Source organism: Tachypleus tridentatus, chromosome 8 (genome assembly GCF_004210375.1).
Source record: "Tachypleus tridentatus isolate NWPU-2018 chromosome 8, ASM421037v1, whole genome shotgun sequence".
NCBI classification, from domain to species: Eukaryota; Metazoa; Arthropoda; class Merostomata; order Xiphosura; family Limulidae; genus Tachypleus; species Tachypleus tridentatus.
In genome coordinates this window covers 18804194-18824140 of record NC_134832.1, presented here as the reverse complement: position 1 = coordinate 18824140, position 19947 = coordinate 18804194, and the positions used below count along the sequence as shown (strand labels likewise).

The window sequence follows — 19947 nt, the reverse complement described above, 5'->3', positions numbered from 1 at the left end:
TTGTCATCTTAGGCTATCATTTTACACACTTTATTTTGCTGTTGTTAAGATCATGTTGGTTGCAATGTGACCTCATCCTAACTTCATTTGCTGTCTCTTTTTGAGATTTGCATGGGCCATTTTTGCTTTAACAATATGTTTTCAATGTATTGAGACTTTGAAATCATGTGGGTAATCTTTTATCAACACTCTATCTTTTAATCTTTGGTTGCATGTTTATTGCAGTTGGAGCCACAAGAAGCCTCTATTCCTTTCCTGTCCTGGTCATTATCTACCCTTCCCTGCCTCCTCATGGGAGTTTCTCATCTTGTCATTTTGTTAAATGTAGATAGGCATGTTACCAACAGTACTGGAGATTAACTAGTGAGCTCTGGTCAAGTGAGAGTTTGACTGTATTATTTTGTTACCCTTTGGCATATTTCACTAAAGATCCATGTGTTCTTTGGGTTTATCAGAAGGACATGTTCTACTATTTTCCCTGCTTCCTTTATCTCGGGTACCTTTTTTCCTTCCCATGACTAGCATCTATCTAAAGTAGTACAATATTTTTTGTCTCAAACCATTTTTCCTGTTCATCATCTTTCTCCAGGCTGTTTGTTGTCCTCATGACAAATAATAGATTGGTGGCCCATACTTGCCCATACTTGGTTTGTCCCACCTTAATCTGATTTTTGATCTACCTCATTTTTATAGTAGCCCTTGTTTCCTTAGGTCAGGCTTATTTGTGATCTCTTTCATAGGTTCTTATAACTAGTGGTATCTTGCAAAGTATCCATTATTAGCTCTTATTACCTTTCCTCCTACCCTAGTTAACATTTGTAAAGATCTGGTGTTTTGATCTGCAGCTGAGAGGTCTCATCATGTCAACATCCTGGAACTTCTCTCTGTACATCATGTTTTGATTTATTTTCAACTTTTATGCACTAATTGCTTATCTTTATTAGCAGGGTAGTACCTATTGTTAATCTCTCTGTTTTCATGTTTCCTGCCCCACACTTTGTTTTTGTTGATTCCACAAATATGTACCTCTCCTACACTTTACCTGTTGATGTCTCTTCTTCTGTTTGCCTACAGACATTGGTAGTGTGTTTATTCACTACTGATTTTCCTTATACTCTTTATCCTTCTACATGTGTTCTCTCTTCTCCAGACTGTTTTTCTCCCTAAATCATTGGCAGCTCATGAAGATAACTCCTCTATTCAGTTGATTTCCCTTCCTTCCATTTGATAGGCCCGGAATGGCCAAGCGCATTAAGGCGTGCGACACGTAATCCGAGGGTCACGGGTTCGCATCCCTGTCATGCCAAACATGCTCGCCCTTTCAGCTGTGTGGGTGTCATAATGTGACGGTCAATCCCACTATTCGTTGGTAAAAGAGTAGCCCAAGAGTTGGCAGTGGATGGTGATGACTAGCTGCCTTCCCTCTAGTCTTACACTGCAAAATTAGGGACGGCTAGCACAGATAGCTCTCGAGTAGCTTTGTGCAAAATTCAAAAACAAACAAAACAAACCTCCCATTTGACACCTTTACCCTTGTTCTAATCTGGTGTCCATTCTTTTTCCTTTTTTGGTAAATGCCCTCTGTTGATAATCTTTCTCCTTTATCTTCACCAGTTGGATTTGGCTCTTAACTCAGTTGGCTTATTTCTCTTTATTATCTTCTTTTGTACTTTATTCCAGGTGTCTTTTGTCCAATTCAACACCTACTTTTTCATTTGTTTTTTATCTTTGTTGTCCCTTGGAGGTTCTTCTTCAGTCAGTCATGTGGACTACTCATGATATGTCTGTCTCTCACTATTTGCATCAGATCATGGTTTTCTACCTCTTTGTGTTGTCATCTTCCACTTGTAGGCATTCTTTAGAATTCAGTGAGACTGACTAGGTAAGTTATTTTTCATTATTTATCCTTTTCAGGGGTTCTCTTCCCTTTTATTATTGCTCATTGTTTTGATCCTGCTCTGTGGCAAGTGGTGCCTGACCAAATATATTTTAACAAATCATATCCATGCTGTAAGACCATGTTGACTTGAATATTATTTCCCTGGCCACATAATGCACACTGCAGAGATGGGATGTTCCCTGAGATTGCTGTTGGGTGCTCCTCTATGTGAAGAGGTATTTATGTGAAAGGAAGTGAGTAATTATTGGAAGCTATAATTTTCCTGTACTGAAAATATATTTCCAGTTGGTACTTACCTCCTCTCACACTTCTCACCCTTCCAACCCACTGAAAACCAGTGCTTTCATCTTCTGCTAAAACTTGAAGTGATAGTTTAGTAGAATTGGAAGGTTAATGCATGATTATTTGAATGAGAGATGTATTGCAATTAGTTAATTCCAATAGAGGGGAGATAAAAAGCTTGTGGATTTAATGACTTACATTCAAATTTTATTAATCTACTTTTTGCTTATGTTATACAAATTAGTATAGCATAAAATCTTAACTAATAACTCTTATTTTATTGGTGTATAAATCTAGGCATGTTCTCTTTTCTATCTTACCCACTACCCTTCCAATAAGTATGAAATTAAATATAAATTATGCCTTGTTCTGACAAGGCATAAATTTTATAGCCTTCAATTTTGTTTGGTTCCAGAGCGATTGAGTAGAAAGTCAGTCTTCTCCTGCCATAACTACCTGTCACATCCTCTCTTCCAGGACTTGTTAATATTTACATTTAATTCTATATTATCTATAACCATTAGAAAACCAAAGGTTTAATCTATCAAATGACATATTGTATAATGTTGTTTTCTGAATGGAGAACTATCAATTTCACTGTTAGTAGAAGTTTTGTTCCCGTGGAAAAGGTAACAACTAGCTTGGATAATTTTCCAATGGTTTTTGTAATGTAATTAGGAAGCCAGAAAAATAGTGAGAGTTAGGGGAAATTGTCTACTTTTTGCATGTTATTAGTTTATGTTCATTGGTGTGCATTATTTAATTGAATAAAAATTATTTAGTACATTAGTATTAATAAAGTAAAGTTTCAATGACAATGAACAGCAAGAAAAAAAGATTTGGATAAGTACTTTATTTATGGTTTTCATGTTTATTCATTATTTCTTTTTATAAAAGTAATTAAATTTAAAAATAGAAATCCCTTTAGGTTAGTCAAGATTATATTAGGTAAAATAAATAATGATATAATAAACATTCCACAAGATGCATGTGCTAGGAGCTTTTGGGTTACATAATTGTGAAGTCCATACTTTCCTAGTGATTCACAATTTATAATGGCAAGAATAGTAGTTTCATGATTCAAAAGGTAATAAAACAATGAAATTTAATTATAAATAGATATACACAAAGTGGCCACTTTGTTAGTTCTACCTATCTAGTACCAGGTACGACCCCCTTGTGCCTCCGAAACAGCCTGAATTCTTCACGGCATGGGTTCAACAAAGTGCTGGAAACGTTTTATGGAATTTGGTCCATGCTGATTTAATATCATCACACAGTTTCTACAGATTTGTTGGCCACACATTCATGCTGTGAACCTCCCATTCCACCTCTTCCCAAAAGTGCTCTAGTAGATTGAGATTTGTGGAGTGTGCAGGCCATTGGAGTACTCTGAAGTCATTGTCATGTTCATGGAACCAGCTCGAGATGATGTGTGCTGTGTGCATTATCTTGCTGGAAGTAGCCATTGGAAAACAGGTAGACTGTGGCCATAAAGGGATACACATGGTCAACAACAATCCTCAAGTACCCTGTGATATTCAAATGATGCTTAGTTGGTATTAAGGGACCTAATGTATGCCAAGAAATATTCCCCACATCATTATACCACCACCACCAAACTGTACCATTGACACAAGGCAGGATGGATTCATGCTGTTTATGCCAAATTCTGACCCTAACATTTGCATGTCACAGTAGAAATTGAGGTTCTTTAGACGAGGCAATATTTTTCCAGTCTTCAGTTATCCAGTTTTGGTGATCTTGTGCCCACTAGAGCTTCATCTTCCTGTTCCTAGCTGACAGGAGTGGAACCTGTCATGATCTGCTGCTTCTGTAGCCCAACCTCTTCGAGATTTGACACATTATGCATTCACAGCTACCCTTCTGCACATCACTGTTATAAATAGTGGCTATTTGAGTATTTGTGGCCTTCCTGTCAGCCTGAAGAAGTCTGGCCATTCTCCTCTGACATGTCTCATTAACTAGGTGTTTTTGTCCACAGAACTGCCACTCACTGGATATTGTTTTGTCTTTTGCACTATTCTTTGTAAACACTAGTCACTGTAGTGCATGAAAATCCCAGGTAGTCAGAAGTTTCTGAGATGCTGGAACCACCACATCTGGCACCAACAATCATTCCATGGTCGTCTCTTAGATCATGCATCTTCCCCATTCTAACATTTGATTGAACAACAACTGAACCTCTTAACTGTGTCTGCATGCTTTATATATTGAGTTGCAGCCACATGGTTTGCTGTTTGGCTATTTGCATTAAAGAGCAGATGTACATTACAAAGCAGCCACTGAGTATATACTGTTATGAGCTTAAAGCAACTTAGGATATAAGAATTGAAGTTCATGTTACAATTTCAAGTAATTATAGAAAGCAAAATGGGTAATTCAAATTTGTTTTGATGTTTATTGGTAGTTACAAGGACAGTTAAATTTACTAATCGTGTATACAAATAGAGTAGTGAAAATGTATTTAGGAGATTTTAGGGATTATACAAAGGAAATTTGAGATCTTCAATGTGAAGAAAAGTATTTTTAACTTTAACATGAAAATCACTTTGCACACAGACTATTTAAAACAAATCCTCAATATGCTTGTGGGCAAATCTTTAGTTTATTAAAAATACTTCACTAAAAATATAATTTTTTTTATATGTGAAGGATATTTAACTTGTAATGTTAACTGAAAGATTGCCTAATTTTGTAAAGATATACATACTATATTGCAAGTTAGGAGTGCTAAATCTATAAAGACTTTAAACGAATACAAAAAGGTCATAGTCAGGCAAGTTGACTGAACCTGTTATTGAAAGAGTTAAGCCTGGCATTATTAAAATTGCAATATTTATTTTAATCTGTAAATAGCTTATCTTATAATTGAAAAACTTGTAATTTATCTTTTTTCTAACTGTCTTTCAAAACTGTTTAAATATAAATCAGTTTCAACCTCCTGTAATTTCTCATTACAATATTCAAAATTTTTGAGATTCATTTTAATCATTCACCCTTCAGGTATTCCAAAAGATGCTATTCAAGAAACTTACATGGGAAATGTGTATCAAGCTGGTGTTGGCCAGAATCCAGCCAGACAAGCAGCACTAGGAGCAGGTAACTTGTATGAGATAGTTATATGATGAAACTAAAAAATAAGATCTCAATGACTCTTCTGTGTTGATAGGTTGTGACTCTTGCTTTGATGGAGGAGGGTATTTTGTTTATTGTATTTAATACAGGAAAATGGTTTTGAACAGTAAAAGTTTGACTTTATTATGAATTATTACTCACCTGGACATTTCTGTTGAGGATTCTAATTTTTATGCCTTTTGAGAAAAATACCATGAAAGAAACATCTTTTTTATATAAAGGCTTTCACTAGTTAATAAGACATATGAAGCTAATTTAGTTTTTACACAGTCTGTAGTTACCTATCAAACTATTATTATTGTACTTTGTGGTTTCTGTGAAAGTAGTTTTATATATATTTTAGTATTATTTATATTTACTTTGGGATCTTTAGTTACCATAACATATCTTGGAAAAAATATTATTACTATTTGGTGTGATCCTTGGTTGCATCAAAAAATACAAAAAACGATTTATTGGAGGGAGGGCTATTTGAAACTTTCCAAGAATATTTTATAATAATAAATAGAATCAACACATTCTATCTAACAATATGATAGTGAGGACAAAAATTAGATAATCAGAAAATTGAATATTCTCTCACATCAAAGTAGAATAGATTATTTCTGTTTTATTCTTAAGATGCAAGTCTCAGTAAGTGTGAAGGCGTTATTGTTGACCTGAAGATGACCTAGGAAGGTCAAAATGTTGTTCTCTGCTTTATTAATAGAAGTGTTAATACCAATACCAGCTGTTCTGAGATTCATTTTTATTTCAAGTGGATTTCTCATCATCAAGAATTATTATGTGCTGTAAAACAAAGCCACTAATAATAGGAAATTTGTTTTCAGTTGATCAGAATTTATCCTATATTTTGAAAGCCAATAAACCATATGAAGTAGAAAGTTTACTTGCAGATTAATAATATTTAGTTGTATTTGAGACTGTTTGCTTAAAACTTACAGTCCCACTAGAGAGTGTGCAGTCATATGACCTGTGCAGTTGTGCTTGCCATTTTGCAGGTCAAACATCTCATTGCTTGCATTTGTCATTACATGTTATACACTGTTGTGGTGAGATGCACGTTGCCAAAGATAACATTTTTGTCACTAATTGTACTAGACATCTCGCAGAACAGTAATTTGAGATCTCTAACCAGAGACTGGCTTTTTTGGGTGCATTTGATCTCTATACAATGCCTCAAGTATTGTTTATGATCCTGTCAATTTTGGAGTTTAGTGACATTCATGTTTTCCTCATTAAAAAATCCATCACCCTAAGCAGGACACTTCATGAAGACTTACAAGCATGGACAGCTTCAAGTATTTTCTAACTGAGTGAATGAATGATCCAATGATGCAACATTTAAAATCCAAGAAAATGTACTGTATCACTGCAAGAGTAAATGATAACCATTGTCATATTTCTGTGTGTGAAAGTATGTAGGCCATAAACTATGCACTGTAGACTAAAATAAATACATATTTCTTTGTGATTGGCCTAGATTTAATAACATTTGTGTATATTCATACATGTTTATGCATTGTACACTGTAAGTCATGTCTAATTGCAATGAGTAAAATATCAGTTTAGAAAACATCCAAGCAGTGTATCAATCATTCATATCATCTGTAACTATTACAGGTAAACCACTCACTGAACTTCAGCATATTCATGGGTAGGAATCAAGGAGGATGAAGTTATGCTTGTAGCATGAGTGGCCAAGGAGAGGTATGGTTACAAGTATGAGCTGTAGTATTTGCAGTTGAAGTTGTGGTGTGAATGAAAGCTGGACAGTTTTGTACTGATGGAATGAACCAAGCCTAAGATCTCTCAAAAAGGCAGATTATGCTGAAGGTACCAGAATGAACTTTACCAGAAATCAGCATAAGTGATACTTACTGAAGACAACTGTTTCACCACTGACAGGTGAAGAGTGTCAGGGTCTATACACTAAGCCACATGAAAGTGAAGTTGAAGAACCAGAGAAAAAAAAATGCATTTCCTTTAGTACTTCATGGACATGCAGATAGACATGTACCTCAGACATTTTAGCATAATATGCTCCTATCTCTAACCAGTGTCTACTTAAGTGTTATATTGGAATGGGACATTCAAAAATTACTTTTAAGGAGCAAGAGTTGTTCAGTAAATTAATTTTCACAAGTGAGCAGTTTTTTTACATATATTTTAAGCTTACAACATATGCATGTTTGTTTTCTTTGGTTTGTTTTGAATTTTGTGCAAAGCTACACAAGGGCTATCTGGGCTCGTATGCATGTGAAAGAATATTTAATTTTCACTGAAATATTATGTTTTTATAATTGCAGTGTATTAACATACACGTGGTTGATTATAAAATAATATCTGAAACATTGCATATTACTATGCCATGTCAATGAAAGAGAGACATTACTATAAGCAAAGAGCAGGGTAGTGTTCAGTCAGAGAGCAAAATAATGACAGCATCCAACTTCAGTATAACAGCAAAAACAAACCCAAACTAATCATCTGTGTCCCTTATTTAAAAGATCTGCTACCTCCATTCACACACATTTTCAAGGGAAGCAACCAGGTAACGTAATGAAAATGCATTCATTAATTTAGCAATTTTTAACTATCTACGTTGCATGATCTTGGGGGATAATTTGTTCAAAATAGATTTTCCTGTTTTCTCTACTAACATACACTGTAAAGTTGTTACTTCAAAATCTGTAAGTGTAATGTCAAATGCAGTTTCTCTATAAAACTGTTAAATACTACATGTTCATAACTTTATTACACATTAAAAATAATCACATAATTATTTCAGAACACAAAAAATTCTGCCCCTCATACTTGAAACTTCCACTGCATAAAGTAATGCCAACTATTAACTCAGTTGTTTATGCTTATATTTAGATGGAACTGGGTCATAAGGAAACTGTAATGACTGCTAACTGTGACAGAGCCAGACAGGAGTATATAAACTTCTAGTAAGAATATTTCAGTCTCATAATCATACTTCAATCCATGGAAAATGATCAATCTCCAGATGGAATGGTTGAGTGTGACTGTCTTGACAAAGCAGTACTGGAAATAAAGTGCTCCCAGTGCTCAACTACCAAATTAGTTGCTGACAAATTAGATGACACCATATTCTGCCTATAGATAATTGATAATGGGATCACATCATTAATACTAGATCATACATAACACTTTTAATTATTTCCTCGGTGTGGATTCCTGTACGTGGTGAAGGGACCTCCCAGGATAGGTTCTATTGTTTCAGTTTACCTCCTCTGGGATCTAAACATCCACCCACGTGTTTGCTGTGCATGGCAACCTGTGAAAGGGAGGAGAGGTTCCTGGTGGTTGAGGGGTCCAACCCTAACATATCACTTTGGCCTTGTATTCCTGTAGACGAGCAGCCTTGAGGTGGGCCCCCCTTGGGTCATTTGGCTTGCCCACTTGAGCTAGGGTCAACCAAGTACCAGTGTTGGATGTTCTCAACAGGTGTTGTGGACATTATATCTAATGCTGGTGTTTAGGTATAATGCTCACGAAACCCTGACATTGCTGCATTGTCCTTGTTTGACATTGTAGTGTGTCCCTTTGTAGGGGTTCATGGTGGGTGGGATCAGTGGGTACTGAAATATTTTTTTTTTATTATGGATCCTCCAAATAAAAACTTAAATAAAATAATAAACAAATAGTCCATAGGTAAATGACTACATCTTGAAGATTCTAAGCAGCAATTTTCAACATCTGTAACACCTGTATCTCATTTTCTTGTAATACATTCTCTTTCAGACAAACCTTTAGGGAAAATATCTTCCTTTTTCATTCAGAAGGGACTAGAGAGACTTGCTGGCTCTCCAAAGTCAATAAAAAAGCTTTGATCAGGTGACATATTGGTGAAAACATCCACATCTCAACACAGTGAACTCCTCATGCGTTCAAAGGCAATTGGGGATATACCTGTTGAGGTTACACCTCATGCTACTTTGAATTCATCACAAGGAGTTATTATTGAGAGGGATTTGAAGAACATCCCAGAGTTGGAGATTCTCACTGGTTTCTCCACCCAACGAATTTCTGCAGTGAGGCGTATCTCCACTCACAAAGATGGAATTATGGTGCCAACCAATGTCCTCATTCTGACATTTACGTCACCACGTCCACCTGCCACCATCCAGGCAGGTTATCTTAATTGCAGAGTACGGCCATACATTCCAAACCCTCTCAGATGTTTCCAGTGTCTACGGTTTGGTCACTTGAAAACATCATGTGTAGTTCCTTGACGTGTGGTTGTTGCAGTGGCAAGGACTATGAGGCCTATGAGTGTGAAACAGACCCTCGTTGCATCAATTGCAATGGTTCTCACCGATCCTACTTTTGTTCTTGCCCTTAATGGTTGGGAGAAAAAGGGTTGTAGCATTTGAAAACGATTCATAAGTTACATGAACATCTTTTGAACAATCTTTCCATTCCAATTTATATGGATGGTTCCAAATCAGGTGATTCTATGGGCTCTGCCATGGGTTGTTGTGGTTCAGTTGTTGCACACAGAATCCCTTCTACAGCTTCTGTGTTCACTGCTGAACTGTACTCCATTTCTCTTGCCCTGGATCATATTGAAGCTAAACAGTACTCCAGCTGCACTATTTATACTGACTTGCTTTGTTCTCTACTGGCTCTGGAATCACTTCATGTTGGTTCACACCTTGTTCTCGCTGATATTCAAAACTGACTGGTCCATTTCTCATTAACATCTACTTCTATCCAGTTTTTCTGGATACCAGGCCATGTTGGTATTCTCGAGAACAAGTTTGCAGACATGGCAGCTAAATCTATCTGCTCTGGCACTATCACTGCAGTGTCTATTTCATACTTGGACTATGATCCTGTAGTCAAGGCTCGACTCCGTGCCAGCTGGCAGTCGACTTGGAGTGAGCAACAAGAAAACAAGCTTTTCCAAATAAAACCCTATATTGGACTTTGGCTGTCTTGTTCCCTTAACGTTTGATAAGAGGAAGTTGTTCTAACTACACTACGCATTGGTCCCAGTTTTTTAACTCATTGTTTTCTCTTATCTGGAACTGATGGACCAGTGTGTAATTTGTGTAACACTCAGATCACAGTAAGCCACATTTTACTTTCTTGTCATCATTATGATTCACAACGACAGCACCATTTTAAGCATGTTCTATCTTGAGGTTTGTCCATAACGTTAAACAGTGTTATTGTTGATGGTGACACTGTCCACCTTGGTAGTGTTTTTAGTTTTTAAAAGGCCATTAATATTTTTAATGCCATTTAAGTTTTTTATATTTATTCATTAAACCTTTTTTAATGTGGCTTCCTTTTAAAAATCACAGTTCACCTAGTTCAATTTGAAATTAGAAACAGACTGTAACATTAAGTAAATTAAAACTACGACTGGAAAGGCCAACTTCAGGTGACTAATGGTGGTTTTTGTACTTACCTGTTAATCTTTCTGGTGAGTTTTGATTATTAGTCACGCTACAGAAAGTCCTTTACAACTTGAAGTACTGTAGTTTTTCCCTTGGCATTGTAGACTAGATGTAAACATTGGTTTTATGCTATTTATTTATTTTTAACTTTGTTTTGTTTTACCTTAATTTCCTTTTATGAAGTTTACTAAATTTACTTTTACCTTTTTACTGAACGTTTGGCGCAGATAGCCTAGCTGCTTTGTGCAATAAAACACTTAATCAATCAACCAACCAACCAAATTTTAATTATAGGCTGAGATGCTGAATATTATTTTGTGATTTTGTTGTTTGAAGTAAGGGGAACTACTTTATTCAGCAAATTTTGTCGTAGAGAAGGTTTTTCACAAAACCTGTGCTAGTGTTTCAGGCTTCATAAAGAAAGATGTCATACCAGAGTTTCTGGGCAAATGATTCACTGTGCTAAGAACCTCAAAAAGTGCATCTTGTGTAGAATCAGCCTCTACATCTAAATGTTCTGCTATTGGGTGAACCAGACAATGTTCACAATGACTGTATGCTGTTATGTACATCCAACATTTGTAAAAGAGCAAGATTCTATGAATCATGCCTGAAAGTGAGCAAAGCTCCAAAATTATGGAAATGCATAGATTAGATGAAGGTTACCAGTAAAGAAAAATATGAAAACAGAAAGAATGAAAGCAAAAGCCAGCAATGTCTAAATTTTAAGGTGTAATATTGTGAACACTTGTTTTTATTTTTAAAAATTATTATGGTATATAAAGTAATTCTGTAAAACTTGTCAAGCACTCAAGTTTTCAATTAAAATACTTTTTATTTAGTTTCCTCCTATTCTTCATCATATTCCTTTTGTATTAACAAAACACAAACTTTACAGGATAAAAGATGTATTTTTATTCTTTCAGTAATGATTCTATACTAATTTCATTAAGGACTGTAATTATGAAGTGTTACATTTCTCAGTTGTGATGTGTACAATTCATATACTGCAGATGTTAACATAAGCAGTATATGGAAAATGACACACTTTCTGTAATATCCAATAAATATTATATACCTTAATAAATTCACCTTAGTAGTAATTCCTTTTATGAGGATTAAACGTCAAATGTTGTTACAATTATATTTAGTGGTCATAATGTGCCTCAATGCAATACATGGAAGATGATAAAATATAACTCATTTGTAAGTTATACAAATGTTTCAGGATCAATGTTTCATCAGTAATTTTTTTATTCTCTCTTAATATTTGTTATTACAGAACACCTTTTCTGAAATACAAAACCAGAGGCTTATAGTTAAGCAGGCAGTAACACTGCCTATGTAGGAATGGCTGAGATTTTTCATCAGAATGGCATTTCAAAAATCTCAATAGGTCATCAGAACTTTACAGTCTTTCCTTTTATAACATTATCTATGTAATGACTGAGTCATAGGTTTTAGGAATGTCTGTAAACATCATAACAATAAGTTTGAATTTCTATTTTTTTATTGCATGGTAACTTAAAAACAAAACAGTGTCAACCAATTTCACTATGGTGACATAGTTTCAAATGGAGTATCCACTTTTATAAGTATTATTAATAACTAGTATTGATTTTTTTAAAACCATAATACTGGTGAAAACAATGTTATAATTCCTCCTTCAAGTGAGCATTTTTACAGAAATTTAATGTTCCTTTAAAAAGCGTAAGTACACTGCAAAACAGGAATTACCAATGAATAACAGATAAACAGTAAATGTTACAGTTGGAACCTCTTGTAATTTAGAACTTGGCTATAAATGCAACCTTCCTATGTCTGTTGAAACACTACTTTAAAAAACAAGCAAACTAGTAAAGAAAGAATTTTCACAAAAGGAAGTAAACATAGGGTTGGCTATTATCAATACTTCAAAAACAAGACAGTATGGAATGATATTTGTGTTATCTCTACATAACAGCACAGGCAAGAATTAACATACAGCAATATATGTAACTATTCAAGCACATTTGAGTTCAATTTATCCTATTATTGTCTATTAACATTTTACTACAGTGTGAAGGATTTTTATTAGTCATCCCTTTATTTACTTCATTTTTAGAAGTTTTTTTTTTACTTATCAATGTTTTATGTGTTCCTTTATCTAAACTTTTGATATATAAATTTCAACAATGTACACACATTTATTGCAATCTTCACAACTAAAGAAACGTTTTATTATTAACCTTTAATCTATTACAATACTAAAATATTAAAAATAATTTTTTAAAACCTGAAGATACTGTTATGATGTGAGCAGTACAATGAAATTACAGGAAAATGTGCAATGCATGATACATATAATAACAATAATATTATTATAACGAATCTTTGTAGAATGGACAGCAACTGTCTGTTATGGAGACACGAGTGTAGAGGACATTTCAAAAGGCAGAAGACTTTCCAAACATCGTCCTCTACACTTGTTTCAAAAATAGGCAGTTGCCATCCATTCTGCAAAGTTTCATCATGAATACTCTGCCTAAACAATCTATCAAAAATTATTATTATAATTTATCAACAAAAACAGTATTGTTTAAACATTCTAATATAATTGTCATTGTAAAATATACAAGATCATAGAAATTTCCATTGATCATCAAACATATAAAAAAACAGAAAAACACTATTTTCATACAATATAAAATCTGTGCATGTGAATAAAGTCGCATCACTTGGCTTAAAATATCTGAAATTATTCAAGTATACAATCTAAAAGGTGCAAAGGTAGAATACATATCTTTAGAGGAAATTGTCTACTCAAACTGTACAAGTGAGGTGTAAATCTTTGTTAAGGCACAACAAACTTGGACAATTTTACCTAAAGTAGTAGATCATCCCTAGATATCCAAAGCACAGAAATTAATGGGTATAGTATCCTGCAACGTATTTTTTGTATAACAACACATATTACTCTTTGTACATGTTTTCTAACAGTAGTAAGACATTTGGTAAGTTCAATTTCTGCTGGATGAAGGGTTTTTATTTATTTATTTATTTTTCCCTTTTGTGAATGCAGGAATTTTTAACTGGACATTTTACAGACATCCTATGAAGTCACCTATTGAACCTCTCTCTGCTAAAACCACATCCCCTGCAAATGTTTTGTGTAAAAACCCATTATTTTCAATAATATATTTACCACTTGGTTACCTCCCTACCCTTTAGAAATAAATGACAGCTTGAAGAGTTATTTCTGTTGAATATTTCATAGTGATATAGTGTTTATATTAGGAATATGTTTTCACCTGAGCTCATGGATCATTGGTTCATTTGATAAAAAATGTCAAAACAGTCAATTATACAAATACACTGTTGCCTCAGGCTATGACCAACACACTTTTGGTCAACACCATCATGCCACAAGCAAAGCTGCTGAAGCAAAAACCTAACATTAAGCAAGTATGGTATGATGTGGACTACTTGCTTAGACTTTACAATACCACTACATGTATAAATCTGTAATATACTCTGTACTGCTAACTTTGAACCTGTATTATCACTATGTAGTGCAAACCTAACATTAAATCTACATGCACAGGGTCAATCCACAGAATTGACCTTGTATTGGAAAATTAGTTTTTACTATAAATTTTGTAATTCAATATTTATTCATTGCATCATCACAAACTTTGGTATTCTTTTAGTAAACATTATAGGTTTGTCATACAGGAAAAAAAACAACAGTAGTACAGCAAAATATCTGCAGACTTACAACACTAGAAACTTTGTTTCAACACCCATGATGAAGGAGAACAGATACACAGACCATTGTATATTTTTGTGCTTAAACAAACTTAATTGACAAATAAGCATGATTAAATAACTAAATAAAACATCATAAAATTAATTTTTCCATTTGCACAAATAACTTGCATAATGTTGAAAAACAAATCTGCTTTGTTATTTCATGAAGATGTGGACCATTCTGTCCACCAAAATAGGTAGAGCATGTTTTTAATATTATACAACTAAAGTTATTGTACACATGATTAACAATGATTAACACGTGAGAGTAAGCACAAGTGCTAGCAGTCTAATGTATTTAATGAATAAATAATTTCAAAATCATGAAGAGTTGGAAGTAACTTGGTGGGTTTTATAAACTTGTATCTCATAAAATAAAGGTGAGAAATTCTTATCTTAAATTATGTCATCTCAGTGTCTGTAATTAATGGATAGAGATTTCAAAGCAGAAAGACATCACATGACAAACATAAGTAAAGACAAATTTTATTTAAATATTTCCTTCTTGAATTAAGAATTTAAAACTTCATAGCAAAATTTGAATAATAATCTAGAATTTGAAGCTCAATTTATTAACACATATAGATGATGAACCTTAATTAAATTTTAAATGTATAAAAATCATGACATGCAAGGTTTGACTCTTACCTGTGCACTTGAGTTTAAGCAAGCAGGGTACAATCTATATTGGAAGACTGAAATTTGCAGTACCACCATATGAAGCACAAACCAAACTTTAAGCAAATGCTAGGTTGGAACTTTGAGTGCCATTATATTAGCACAAATGTATCATTAAGCAAAGTTTGGCCAGCTTAGAAAATTTAATTGTAGTTGAATTTTGTGTAAAGTTAATTGAAGGCAATCTGTTATTTGGAGGTTTAAGTTAGTCCTAAATCAACATAATGAGCCAATAATGTAAAAACATTATCATGATATAAATGTATAATAAAATAAATTATAGTTGCACATTGACCAATTCAATCAATACACTTAGTAATAGCTGAGAAGTAATTTGCTTCCTATACTTGTTACTGTTTCTTTATCCTGTGAAGAGTATGAAACCAATATATGCAAATGTTGATACAATTCTTCCTAACAAATGTAGTGCCTTTCAGTGGTAAATTTGCAGATATCTAACTCTAAAAATCAAGCACAAACAGCCTATTGTGTAGCTTTTCATTTAATAACAAACAATCTATAAACAAATATCTAGTAATCAGTGAATGTCCAATAAATACGTCTGACAATATAACTGTAGCAGCTTAACATTTAAGATGCATTTCTATGATATGTTAACTCCAGAGTCAGGTAGTAAGACAGTGTAGATAGTACAGCACAAAAAACGTTTCTATAAGATAATAAGAATAGTAAATGAATATCAAAAATCATACAATACACAATAAAAATGTAATGATGTAAGCAAAAAAAAAGCAAGTTAAACGTGATAAGAAAAGTAATATTCTAAAAATATGAGCCGTCTAAACATTACTAATCTCACTTGAACTATTTCCTAAACACTCCCTATACATTATTTTATATATTTAGCTGCTTCATATAATTTCTATAGGTTTATCTACTTCCACACCCTGTACTACTGTTAACAAAGTTTGTGCCTCAGGAATGAAAGCCATAGCATTTGCAGCACAAAATCTTATGGTAGGACATCAGGTAAGCATTTAAAATAAGGTTTTCGTTGTTTCTTTCTGACATAAACTAGATAGTTTGCTTGTTCAAAAAACCATTTAGTTACCCAACAAAGAAGGAGCAATTTGTGATTTATATTTGTTTTTAACGTGTAAAATCTAAACTAAATTATCAGAAGGAATGTAACTTTTTAATGCACATTTCCTGTTGTCAAATGAAGTTACTTGAAATGGCCTTTATATAAGGTATGATGATTTAGTAAATAAAGCCAACATTTAATAAAGTGTCATTTATAGAAAAAAAACGAGCATGTTTCTGTTAAAATTATTTGGTTAAACTAAATGTAAAGGAAAAGGAAACAAATGAACCTATGAAATGAATAAAGAAGAAAAAACTAAAACTTTTAAAATGTAAAGTTTCCATTAGCTTATTAAAAAATTCAGAGATGTTGTGGTAAAACAAAATATGAAGAAATAATAATAGCTGGAAATGATGTCTGAAGAACAAGTTAACATTTGATACAAATACCAATATAAATGTTTTTTTATATAACAGTAGAATTTTCAAACAAATCAAGCATTTTTTATTATTAAAAAAATACTTTTTTAAAATTTTATAGAAATCAAACATACATCTTGAGAAAAACAGATTTTAAGTACAAATTTGTATGCTTGTATTTTTCCTGTTATTGTAAGCTATGTTTTTTATATATAAACAATGTTACCCTGACTCGTTTTGTTCATGGACCACCCAAATTCTTTTGTGTGTGTACGTGAAGGTGGAGTGTATGATTTGATGAATCACATTATGACAGGATAATTTAATCATATAAAATGAGCACATTGAATTGCTATAATGTTTACTTTAGACATACTTTTCTAAAGATTAATGCAATGGGTGAACCTTTTTTTTATGAACAAAGTTCTGTAGTGATGTTTGTAATGTTTGCCAACTGAAGCCTCCAATCAGGTTCAGCATTCATTCTGGCTGTTTATTTGGACTTCAAAAATGTAAGTGATGAAAATTTAATCTTGCTAGAGCATAAGGAAATTAACTGCTTTATCTGCAATTTCTGGGTATTCTCCGAAACTTCTATAGCAGATTTCTTATAAACTCTGACCTTACTGTTCTTCCAACAAGTGCTTCTCTTCTTGGAGAAACTGGTAGGCATGTCATTATTTAACTTACAATGGGTGAAACTTTCCAGTAATGAATAAATTATCTCTCTTTAACTTAAACTATATGAAAGTGAGCTTCAGATTTTTCCATTTAATTTGTACATATTTTTCATGCTTATTAGGTTGAAAGTTTTTAAGTATTTGGTTTCCTCTGTGATCTAAAACCTTTGATTAAAAACTCTTCCTTTTGGAAATTTTGAAACCTTTCTATGGATCACAGTTTGGGAAGCTTTACTCTGAAAGAACAAATCAATAACACTAAAAAATATGGTAACAGTTTGCTGCTACTAAAATAAATTGGTAATACACTACATATTGTAGGAATTTGTAATGTATCAATTTAGTTAAAGTATTTTGTCTTACAAAATGATGCTTTGAAATGACTGATTGCTTTTGTATGTTTAATGACAATATTCTGGAATGAACAAACCCCTATATATGGATCTCCAGTTTGTGTTTCATCATGATTATAGTGCTCAACATGAAACTTTTACATATTTTTCACATTTAAACATAATTCCTGTTTCTTTTTTTTGTGATATAATTTTAATCCCCAATAAGGCAAACCGAAAAAAAAATGGTGAATCATTTTTATGAACAAGGACAACAACTCTTACAGACAAATGGTAATAATATATTCTATTTAACAGGAAGTCATGGTTGCTGGTGGAATGGAAAGTATATCCAATGTCCCATATTATCTTCCTCGAGCAGACCCACCATTTGGAAACAATACTTTAATAGTAAGTATTTTTTGCACAAACTACTATAAATGTGCATAATTACCACAATATATATATATATATATGTACACCTTTGTGAGAATGTAATTATTGGAGAAAAACTACACATTAGTGCATAATACGAAAGTTTATCTGTTGTAATAATAATGAAACACTTTCTAACCAAAGTGGGTGAGTAGTGGACTTGGATAATCAGTTAATTGTTATTCTAATTAATTGTTGCATTCAACTTATTGATTGTTCTTGCATAAGACTTGGATAGTTGGAATGCTCAAAAGTACTGATAGGAAATTGTAATGGCAGTAATTCAATTACTTGTACAATAGTAATAATCAGAAATGCTAATTTGAATTAGTCAGTTATTGTCATTACATTAATTCATTCAGTTTAATTTATTATTTTACAGAACACTAATGATTGTAATCAATGTTCATTGATTGAGTTAATTGCCCAGCTCTATTTATGTATAAATTCTTTCAATTTTCATGTGACATCATTTTATTGAGAAGCTTGTACATTTTTTGACAGTGGTATGAAATTTTAAAAAAATGTTTTGATTTTACTCTTAGAATACTTTTATTTGTACAAATTAAATATTTTTAAATATTCTGTTTCTTTGCAAACAATTCTATTCTGTGAAAAAAAACATTTTTATAGCCAGCTTTTCTGTACAAAAGAAACTTTGTGAATATTAATATTTAGTATCAAACTTATTTAAACTCGCATATAGCTGGGTCAAAGTGTGTCTATCATATATATTCAAAATTTAATTAACATTATTATCAATGTATTTCAATAAACTTATCTCTTATTTTTAGAAGGAAATATTTTAAAAATTGCCATTCTTCACTTCCAATACAAAATTTTACTTCCTCTCTTGACTTAAATTGACCTGTTTCAGTACAGATTTTCACTCATCACTAGCTTTGATATTCCCAGTTACCCTCATGTATGTTAACTTGGGATATCTGTATACTAACATGTAAATAATTATGCAGCATTCCTCCGATAGTAGAGTGCAACACTTCTCCTATCATAATTAATGCCTTTTCTTATCTTGCTGCCCTTAATCACTTCTCATTTGACAACTTTACAGTTAGGACTTGTTACCAAACTGATGATTTCACTTAATTGTCAAAGTTTATAGTTTAATTTTCCAGGTGTGTATTTTTTTTGCCATTATTTTTTCCAAATTTGTATAGTTTTAAAACTTCTTTTTGGAGTTAAATTTCTTATTTCCCTGTCCATTTCACTCCCTGTATTCCATTTGGCTTCTACCTTAATGTCAGTAATTATTATAACTGATTTGTCTCACACTTCAAAGGAGTATGAGCACATTATCAGCTCATGATGTAATGGCTGCTTTGCCAGGAGTTGGCCACATTATTACAGACTTCTGAGCACATGTTGATTGTCCTTCTTTACCTTCTAATGCTTTACCTGTGTGTGACAAAGAGAATATTGAGCTGCCTAGTTCCTCATCATTTCTATGACTCACAGTCATGTATTGTTTCAGGAGAGGTATGTATGTCTCCTTTCTCTTTTGTAAACTTTTTCAGTCAGGATGTTATTTTTTATCATAACCTTCTGTTTATTTTCATTCTATTCCTGCTCTTTTCAATGATGAGCTATGCAGTCAGTTTTAGCATTCCCTGAACCCCTCTGGTTATCTGAGTTTTTGAGAATGGACTTTGGGGACCAGTAAAGTTCAGGGTAAGTATACCTTCACCCCACATACTTTGGACAGCCATGTTGTCACTCTGACTTCACTCCTTAGATTTGCAGAGTTTGGAGCAGCTTGTACCTTTGTGGAAATT

General features: G+C 33.0%; 1 protein-coding gene across 4 annotated transcripts in view; it reads left to right on the top strand.

Moving 5' to 3' along the window:
• LOC143258612 (acetyl-CoA acetyltransferase A, mitochondrial-like) overlaps positions 1 to 19947 on the top strand; it is a 49708-nt gene that overhangs the window by 11797 nt on the left and 17964 nt on the right. For all 4 annotated transcript variants that reach the window (XM_076517823.1, XM_076517825.1, XM_076517824.1 and 1 more), the window contains exons 4-6: positions 5210 to 5305; positions 16133 to 16233; positions 18038 to 18130. In XM_076517823.1, coding sequence (XP_076373938.1) covers positions 5210 to 5305; positions 16133 to 16233; positions 18038 to 18130 — 290 coding nt within the window. The remainder of the gene's footprint in view (positions 1 to 5209; positions 5306 to 16132; positions 16234 to 18037; positions 18131 to 19947) is intronic.